Source organism: Triticum urartu, chromosome 3 (genome assembly GCF_003073215.2).
Source record: "Triticum urartu cultivar G1812 chromosome 3, Tu2.1, whole genome shotgun sequence".
Classification (NCBI taxonomy): Eukaryota; Viridiplantae; Streptophyta; class Magnoliopsida; order Poales; family Poaceae; genus Triticum; species Triticum urartu.
Window position 1 is genome coordinate 597,244,121 of NC_053024.1, and position 10,594 is coordinate 597,254,714.

Below are 10,594 nucleotides of genomic sequence, written 5' to 3' on the forward strand. Positions count from 1 at the left end.
AAATATTTCCCCTGAAAATAAATAGTAATATGTTAACATATGGGTCAAATAAAAACTTTTCGCATATACAACAATATGTAGCCGATATATCTCATGACATCTACAAGGGGGGCCCTCTGTTAATGGATTAATCACGGAGGTTTAATTCAAGGAAATCATCCAAGACAGAATTACAGGGTTATATTACCAAATAATATATAAGAGGTAAAAATTAAAGGGATGAGATCAAATTAAAGAAAGGCAAATTTCAAACAAACACTGGATAATTCATTGATTAGCAAATCCAACTCATTCTACATTTTTGCATAGGGAAACATAACTCCATATTTTTGTTGACAAATGAAGAAACCAAACCAGACTAAGAAAGTCTTGGTGGCGATCTAATACACGGTGAATCTGGTAACGGCCTTGGTTCCCTCGGAGACGGCGTGCTTGGCAAGCTCGCCTGGAAAGACAAGGCGCACGGCAGTCTGGATCTCCCGGGAGGTGATGGTGGGCTTCTTGTTGTAGCGTGCGAGCTTTGCCGACTCTCCGGCGAGCTTCTCGAAGATGTCGTTGATGATGGAGTTGATGATGGACATTGATTTGGAGGAGATACCCATGTCCGGGTCAATCTGCTTGAGCACCTTGAAGATGTAGATCTTGTATGTCTCGTTGCTCTTCTTGGCCTTCTTCTTGCTAGTCTCGCCCTCCTTCCCGGGCACGCGCTTCTCCACCTTGGGCTTCTTCTCGGCCTTGGGCGCCATGGTGGTTTCTAGGAGGAGAGGCGAGAGACTGGATTGGCGGCGCAAAGGTGGGAGATTTGCGTTTAGGGTTTGAGGTGTGGGTTTGAGGGGACGCTAGGAATATATAGGCGTGCGCGAAGGGCGTGATTGGTGGAGAGGGCTGGGGTTCGGATCGTTGAGGTGGCAGGGTGTGGGGTGTTGGATTTGATGGACCGTCGGATTTGGGTGCGCGGATGGGGTGGATCTGTGTGGGTAGGTGTAACCTTGTGGTTTTGTGGTGAGTTTACGCGGTAACCGAAAATTTGGGATGTGGAATTCGAGCGGGAAGGTCTATTTTGGGTGCTTTGTGATGGATTGGAGTGCGAAGGGGGGGGACTGTGTGGTGATTTGGATTTGCTGGGGATTTTTAAGTGGAATTGGGATTGGGTAAAGGGTGTGTATTCAGTATTTTTCCGTTTGATTCGATTCGGTTTATTCGGTTTTTGGTTTTTATGGTTTTATACATAGACACGGCTCGATTCCTACAATAACCATTTAATTTTGCCTCGGTTTTGATAATAACCAAAGTTGACGTGAACTTTTGAACAACAAATAAATTTTAGTCACATGATTCGGTTTATGTATGTAGGTTAGAGTTTTCTTGTGAGAACTGCACGAGGGCGGCGGGGTGCCGACTTTTGTTGGGTTTTGAGGGTTTTAGGATATGGAGCGGTGGGAATATCACCATAGGCTAACTTTCTGCAACATGGCCCTTGTTGCAATTCTACGGAGCGCAAGAGAGGGTTTGTTGCATACAGGTAAACAAAGTCAACCTAGCGTCTTCCATGCCCCTGATCGGATCGAAAGCAACGTACCCCACATTGCATTATTCCATCTGGCCAGTTGCCGGGAGCGTCGTCACTAGCGAGCCGTGCGTCCGCTGTTGTGCCCCTTCCCTTCCTCCTCCACCTCTCTTCTCCTCGCATTTGCAGGCAACCACAAACGCTAGGTGCCGCAACCGACAATGGGACGTCACCAGATCTGGCCAGACACGACCGCTGACGATGCACCATCGCTGAATATGGCAAGGCACAACCACCCAGGACGTGTCGTCGTCGGATCATCTCACCCTGCGGCGTCGCGACCACCATGGAAGCCGTCACGGCCGGCTCCGGTCGTCATTGCCATGCGCCCTACCTCCCTTGCAGCCTTGTCACCCTGCAACAGGGGTCATGTTGCAATTGCAACATAACTCTTGTTGCAATCTCGATGGACACAATCGTGAGCTACAGTATTTTTTCGCAACATTTTTTTGCAACAAGGCTTTTGTTTCAAGATATATTTCTGCAACAAGGGTCTTCTTGCCATCATGAACTCAGGTTGAATGGTTGGCGACCCACCCGGTCCTTTTAAAAGATCAGCCAGCGAACGAGCACTCCCCTTTTTTATAGGAGTTAAAGGTTTTGAGAGGTGCTTAACCCCTTAAAAGGAAGCGAAACGATGTTCCTTAGTCAACTAATTACTTCACACACATCGATCGTCTCCACAGTCATTTGATCCAAGTTTTATCGGGCGGCCGTTAGCACATGCCCGATGTCACATACGTCTTGCAGTACGACTCATGTTGCAGACTGGCCAAGCATAACATGGGGTCTGTTGTGGACAGGTCGACTAGAGAGAGAGAGAGGGAGGGAGGGAGGGAGAGAGAGAGAGAGGCGCTGACGATGGGCTTTGCTGCATGACTCGTGTCAGACAGTCTAAGCGCAACATGACTCGTGTCACAATGGTGAAAAATGCTTAGGAACTAACATAGTTCATGTTGCAACCCACCGAGCACAACACGACCCATCTTGCGTCTAGATGGGGGACAAATGCAGGAACTTCATGCAGTCACAATACATATCAGGTTGCATTGATAAAAAAACGCTTCAGTACAAAGCACAACACGTCTCATGTTACAAACCCCCGAACACAAACGCTTCAGTCATGTTACAAACCCCGAGCGCAAAACGTTGTTCAAGCGCAACGCGCCTCATGTCACAAACCTCCGAGCGCAAAATGAGCCGTGTTGCCAACGGCTGGAGACACGGCCTGTTGACGCGATGGGTACGACACGACCGTTGTCCGCACTATTCAACAACTGTCTCGTAGTGCTCGCATTTATTCTGAATTTATTTTAGAATATTCGGCAATACACTTTCAGTGAGAAGAGACATTCCCGTCAACTATAAGGCGCCTACGATGACTTTAGGGTTGTTTGATTCTAAGCCACAACTTGTCACACTTTGCCACACCTCAATTTAGGCTAGTTTGACCAAGTTATGTGTGTGTTTGGTTCTTGTCACAACTAAGGCAAGCTTTTCTTTGTTAGCAGTAAGAGGATCTACAGCCGGACTTGGCAAATCCGGCCCCTCAAACGCCCACGGACGCGCCCGGGCGCGTCCACGGGCATTGACCGGGCACTCCTCAAAAAATGTAATCCACATACGGACACCTTAATTACCATATCTCAAATCCATACAAACTCATGCAATTAAGTCGACGCACGCCCATCGTCCGGCTACTCCATCACATTACACTAAACATGCCATCGGACTACCCAAATTTGGCATGTTTGGCTATGGTGGACTTCATCCACGGCTGCCCTTACCCTTCCTCGCGTCCTTGCCGTCCTTCTCGCGGAAGTACCGGTCGAAGACACAGTACGGATTGAGCCGGATATGTTCGTTGCCGGAGCTGACCACGGCGTCGCCATCCTTATTCGGCGGCAGTCCGGCCATGACACGGACCGCCCGATTCTGCTCTCGGCGAGGGCGCGCGTGTTTCTCCACTACCGTTTCTTTACAATGCGGGCGTGGATGGCTTCCTCCTCTGCGGCTGCCCGCGCCGCTGCATCAGCCGCCTCCGTCGCCGCCATTTCCGCCGCGATACGGGCCTCGGCGGCCCTTATCCTCTCCTTCCCACGGCGGGCTACTCGTTCCCAGTGGGACTCAGACTTTGCCCAACCGATGATGGGGAAGGTGTTGGGGAACGCAGTATTTCAAAAAAATTCCTACGATCACGCAAGATCTATCTAGGATATGCATAGCAACGAGAGGGGAGAGTGTGTCTACGTACCCTCGTAGACCGAAAGCGGAAGCGTTGAGTAACGTGGTTGATGTAGTCGAACGTCTTCACGGTCCAACCGATCAAGTAGTGAATGCACGGCACCTCCTCGATCTGCACACGTTCAGCTCGGTGACGTCCCTCGAACTCTAGATCCAGCTGAGGCCGGGGGAGAGTTTCGCCAGCACGACTGCGTGTTGACGGTGATGATGAAGTTACCAACGTAGGGCTTCGCCTAAGCACTACGATAATATGACCGAAGTGGAAATCTGTGGATGAGGGCACCGCACACGGCTAAGAAATCAACTTGTGTGTCTATGGGGTGCCCCCCTCCCCCGTATATAAAGGAGGGGAGGAGGAGGAGGGCCGGCCTCAAGGGGCGTGCCCAAAGGGGGGATTCCTACTCCTAGTAGGAGTAGGTTTCCCCTTTCCTAGTCCAAGTGGGAGAAGAAGGAATGAGAGGGAGAGGGAGAAGGAAAGAGGGGGGACGCCCTCTCCTAGTCCAATTCGGACCAGCCCATGGGGGGCGAGCTGCCTCCCCTTGTGGCCCTTCTCTCCTTTCCACTAAAGCCCAATAAGGCCCAATACTTCCCCCGGTGAATTCCCGTAACTCCCCGGTTCTCCGAAAAATACCCGAATCACTCGGAACCTTTCCGATGTCCGAATATAGCCTTCCAATATATGAATCTTTACCTCTCAACCATTTCGAGACTCCTCGTCATGTCCGTGATCTCATCCGGGAATCTGAACAAACTTCGGTCATCAAACCACATAACTCATAATACAAATCGTCATCGAACGTTAAGCGTGCAGACCCTACGGGTTCGAGAACTATGTAGACATGACCGAGACACATCTCCAGTCAATAACCAATAGCGGAACCTGGATGCTCATATTGGCTCCTACATATTCTACGAAGATCTTTATCGATCAAACCGCATAACAGCATACGTTGTTCCCTTTGTCATCGGTATGTTACTTGCCCAAGATTCGATTGTCGGTATCATCATACCTAGTTCAATCTCGTCACCGGCAAGTCTCTTTACTCGTTCCGTAATGCATCATCCCATGACTAACTCATTAGTCACATTGCTTGCAAGGCTCATAGTGATGTGCATTACCGAGAGGGCCTAGAGATACCTCTCCAATACACGGAGTGACAAATCCTAATCTCGATCTATGCCAACTCAACAAACACCATCGGAGACACCTGTAGAGCATCTTTATAATCACCCGGTTATGTTGTGACGTTTGATAGCACACTAAGTGTTCCTCTAGTATTCGGGAGTTGCATAATCTCATAGTTATAGGAACATGTATAAGTCATGAAGAAAGCAATAGCAATAAACTAAACAATCATAGTGCTAAGCTAACGGATGGGTCTTGTCCATCACATCATTCTCTAATGATGTGATCCCGTTTATCAAATGACAACACATGTCTATGGTTAGGAAACTTAACCATCTTTGATTAACGAGCTAGTCTAGTAGATGCTTATTGGGGACACTATGTTTTGTCTATGTATTCACACATGTACTAAGTTTCTGCTTAATACAATTCCAGCATGAATAATAAACATGTATCATGATATAAGGAAATATAAATTACAACTTTATTATTGCCTCTGGGCATATTTCCTTTAGTCTCCCACTTGCACTAGAGTCAATAATCTAGTTCACATCGTCATGTGATTTAACACCAATAGTTCACATCTTTATGTGATTAGTTCACATCTCTATGTGACTAATATCCAAAGGGTTTACTAGAGTCAATAATCTAGTTCACATCGCTATGTGATTAACACCCAAAGAGTGATCATGTTTTTCTTGTGAGAGAAGTTTAGTCAACGGGTCTGCTATATTCAGAGCCGTATGTATTTTGCAAATTTTCTATGTCTACAATGCTCTGCATAGAGCTACTCTAGCTAATTGCTCCCACTTTCAATATGTATCTAGATCGAGACTTAGAGTCATCTAGATCCGTGTAAAAAGCTTGCGTCGACGTAACTCTTTACGATGAACTCTTTTATCACCTCCATAACCGAGAAATATTTCCTTAGTCCTCTAAGGATAATTTTGACCGATGTCCAGTGATCTACTCCTAGATCACTATTGTACTCCCTTGCCAAAATCATGCTAAGGTATACAATAGGTCTGGTACACAGCATAGTATACTTTGTAGAACCTATGACTGAGGCATAGGGGAATGACTTTTCATTCTCTTTATATTTTCTACCGTGGCCGGGTTTTGAGTCTTTACTCAATTTCACACCTTATAACTCAGGCAAGAACTTCTTCTTTGACTCATCCATTTTGAACTCCTTCAAAATCTTATCAAGGTATGTACTCATCGAAAGTCTTATCAAGCGTCTTGATCTATCTTTATAGATCTTCATGCCCAATATGTAAGTAGCTTTACAGGTAATTCTTTCTTTGAAAAACTCCTTTCAAATTCTCCTTTATGCAATTCTACATCATTTCCGATCAACAATATGTCATTCACATATACTTATCAGAAAGGCTGTAGTGCTCACACTCACTTTCTTGTAAATACAGGCTTCACTGAAAGTCTGTATAAAACTATATGCTTTGATCAACTCATCAAAGCGTATATTCCAACTCCGAGATGCTTGCACCAGTCCATAGATGGATCGCTGGAGCTTGCACATTTTGTTAACACCTTTAGGATTGACAAAACCTTCTGGTTGCATCATATACAACTCTTTTTTAATAAATCCATTAAGGAATGTAGTTTTGATATCCATTTGCCAGATTTCATAAAATGCGGCAACTGCTAACATGATTCGGATAGACTTTTAAGCATTGATATGAGTGAGAAAATTTCATCGTAGTCAACACCTTGAACTTGTCGAAAACCTTTTGCGACAATTCGAGGTTTCTAGATAGTAACACTACTATCCGCGTCCGTCTTCCTCTTGAAGATCCATTTATTCTGAATGGCCCACTGACCATCGAGCAAGTCAATCAAAGTCCATACTTTGTTCTTATACATGGATCCCATCTCAGATTTCATGGCCTTAAGCCATTTCGCAGAATCTGGGCTCATCATCGCTTCCTCATAGTTCGTAGGTTCGTCACGGTCCAGTAACATGACTTCCAGAACATGATTACCGTACCACTCTGGTGCAGAACGTACTCTGATTGACCTACGAGGTTCGGTAGTAACTTGATCTGAAGTTTCATGATCATCATCATTAACTTCCTCACTAATTGGTGTAGGCATCACTGGAACTGATTTCGGTGATGAGCTACTTTCCAATTCGAGAGAAGGTACAATTACCTCATCAAGTTCTACTTTCCTCCCACTCACTTCTTTCGAGAGAAACTCCTTCTCTAGAAATAATCCACTTTTAGCAACAAAGATCTTTCCTTCGGATCTGTGATAGAAGGTGTACCCAACAGTTACTTTTGGGTATCCTATGAAGACGCACTTCTCCGATTTGGGTTTGAGCTTATCAGGTTGAAACTTTTTCACATAAGCATCGCAACCCCAAACTTTAAGAAACGACAGCTTAAGTTTCTTGCTAAACCACAGTTCATACGATGTCATCTCAATGGATTTTTAGATGGTGCCCTATTTAACGTGAATGCAGTTGTCTCTAATGCATAACCCCAAAATGATAGTGGTAAATCGGTAAGAGACATCATAGATTGCACCATATCTAATAAAGTACGGTTATGACATTCGGACACGCCATTACGCTGTGGTGTTCCAGGTGACATGAGTTGCGAAACTATTCAACATTGTTTCAACTGACGGCCAAACTCGTAATTCAAATATTTCATCTCCGCGATCAGATTGTAGAAACTTTATTTTCTTGTTACGTTGATTCTCCACTTCACTCTGAAATTCTTTGAACTTTTCAAACGTTTCAGATTTGTGTTTCATTAAGTAGATATACTCATATCTGCTCAAATCATCTGTGAAGGTCAGAAAATAACGATACCCGCCGCGAGCCTCAACACTCATCGGACCGCATACATCGGTATGTATTATTTCCAATAGGTCAGTGGCTCGCTCCATTGTTCCGGAGAACGGAGTCTTAGTCATCTTGCCCATGAGGCATGGTTCGCAAGCATCAAATGATTCATAATCAAGTGATTCCAAAAGTCCGTCCGCATGGAGTTTCTTCATGCGCTTTACACCAATATGACCTAAACGGCAGTGCCACAAGTATGTTGCACTATCATTATCAACTTTGCATCTTTTGGCATCAATTTTATGAATATGTGTATCACTACGATCGAGATTCAATAAACCATTTATATTAAGTGTATGACCATAAAAGGTTTTATTCATGTAAACAGAACAACAATTATTCTTTGACTTAAATGAATAACCGTATTGCAATAAACATGATCCAATCATATTCATGCTCAACGCAAACACCAAATAACGTTTATTTTAGGTTCAACACTAATTTCGAAGGTAAAAAGGAGTGTGCGATAGTGATCTTATCAACCTTGGAATTATTTCCAACACACATCGCCACCTTGTCCTTAACTAGTCTCTGTTCATTTTGCAACTCCTGTTTCGAGTTACTAATCATAGCAACTGAACCAGTATCAAATACCCAGGGGTTACTATGAACACTAGTAAAGTACACATCAATAACATGTATATCGTATATACTTTTGTTCACTTTGCCATCCTTCTTATCCGCCAAGTATTTGGGGCAGTTCCGCTTCCTAGTGACCCCTTTGCAATAGAAGCACTCAGTTTCAGGCTTGGGGTCTAGCTTTGGGCTTCTTCATGGGAGTGGCAACTTGCTTGCCATTCTTCTTGAAGTTCCCTTTCTTTCCCTTGCCCTTTTACTTGAAACTAGTGGTCTTGTCAACCATCAACATTTGATACTTTTCTTGATTTCTACCTTCGTTGCATCACGAAGAGCTCAGGAATCGTTTTCGTCATCCCTTGCATGTCATAGTTCATCACGAAGTTCTAGTAACTTGGTGATAGTGACTAGAGAATTCTATCAATCATTATCTTATCTGGAAGATTAACTCCCACTTGATTTAAGCGATTGTAGTACTCAGACATTCTGAGCACATGCTCACTCGTTGAGTTATTCTCCTCCATTTTGTAGGCAAAGTACTTGTTAGAGGTCTCATACCTCTCGACTCGGGCATGAGTCTGAAATACCAATTTCAGCTCTTGGAACATCTTATATGCTCCATGGCGTTCAAAACGTTTTTGAAGTCCCGGTTCTAAGACGTAAAGCATGGCGCACTAAACTATCAAGTAGTCATCATACCGAGCTTGCCAAACGTTCATAATGTCTACATATGCTCCTTCAATAGGTCCCTCACCTAGCAGTGCATAAAGGACATAATTCTTCTGTGCAGCGATGAGGATAATCCTCAGATCATGGAGCTAGTACGCATCATAGCTACTAACATCTTTCAACATAGTTCTCTCTAGGAACATATCATAAATTAAACAGGGAAGCTATACGCGAGCAATTGATCTACAACATAGATATGCAAATACTATCAGGACTAAGTTCATGATAAATTTAAGTTCAATTAAGCATATTACTTAAGAACTCCCACTTAGATAGACATCCCTCTAATCATCTAAGTGATCACGTGATTCATATCAACTAAACCATGTCCGATCATCACGTGAGATGGAGTAGTTTTCAATGGTGAACATCACCATGTTGATCATATCTACTATATGATTCACATTCGACCTTTCGGTCTCAGTGTTCCGAGGCCATATCTGCATATGCTAGGATCGTCAAGTTTAACCCGAGTATTCTGCACGTGCAAAACTGGCTTGCACCCGTTGTATGTGAACGTAGAGCTTATCACACCCGATCATCACGTGGTGTCTCAGCACGAAGAACTGTCGCAACGGTTCATACTCAAGGAGAACACTTATACCTTGAAATTTTAGTAATGGGTCATCTCATAATGCTACCGTCGTACTAAGCAAAATAAGATGCATAAAAGATAAACATCACATGCAATCAAAAATATGTGACATGATATGGCCATTATCATCTTGTGCCTTTGATCTCCATCTCCAAAGTACCTTCATGATCTCCATCGTCACCGACATGACACCATGATCTCCATCATCTTGATCTCTATCAACGTGTCATCACATGGTCGTCTCGCCAACTATTGCTTTTGCAACTATTGCTATCGCATAGCGATGAAGTAAAGCAATTGTATGGCGCTTGCATCTTATGCAATAAAGAGTCAACCATAAGGCTCTTGCTAGTTGCCGATAACTTTAACAAAACATGATCATATCATACAACAATTTATATCTCACGTCTTGACCATATCACATCACAACATGCCCTGCAAAAACAAGTTAGACGTCCTCTATTTTGTTGTTGCAAGTTTTACGTGGCTGCTACGGGCTTTAGCAAGAACCGTTCTTACCTACGCATCAAAACCACAATGTGGTATAGTGATTGATTTTTGATCTTCAGAAAGAACCCGGTTCATTGAATCCGATTCAACTAAAATTGGAGAAACAGACATCCGGTAGTCACCTGTGTGTAAAGCATGTCGGTAGAACCAGTCTCATGAACGCGGTCATGTAATGTCGGTTCGGACCGCTTCATCCAACAATACCGCCGAATCAAGAAACAACTAGTGACGGCAAGCAGTATGTATATACCCACACCCACAACTCCTTTGTGTTCTACTCGTGCATATAACATCTACGCATAGACCTGGCTCTGATGCCACTGTTGGGGAACATAGTATTTCAAAAAAATTCCTACGATCACGCAAGATCTATCT

At 44.1% G+C, this 10,594-nt stretch overlaps 1 protein-coding gene across 1 annotated transcript; it reads right to left on the reverse strand.

Moving 5' to 3' along the window:
* Positions 1–245: 245 nt before the first annotated feature.
* Positions 246–815, reverse strand: LOC125548800 (histone H2B.6). Its single transcript, XM_048712341.1, has one exon. The coding sequence runs from the start codon at positions 744–746 to the stop codon at positions 381–383; it is 366 nt and encodes a 121-aa protein (XP_048568298.1). The 5' UTR covers positions 747–815; the 3' UTR covers positions 246–380.
* Between the last annotated feature and the right edge of the window lie 9,779 nt (positions 816–10,594).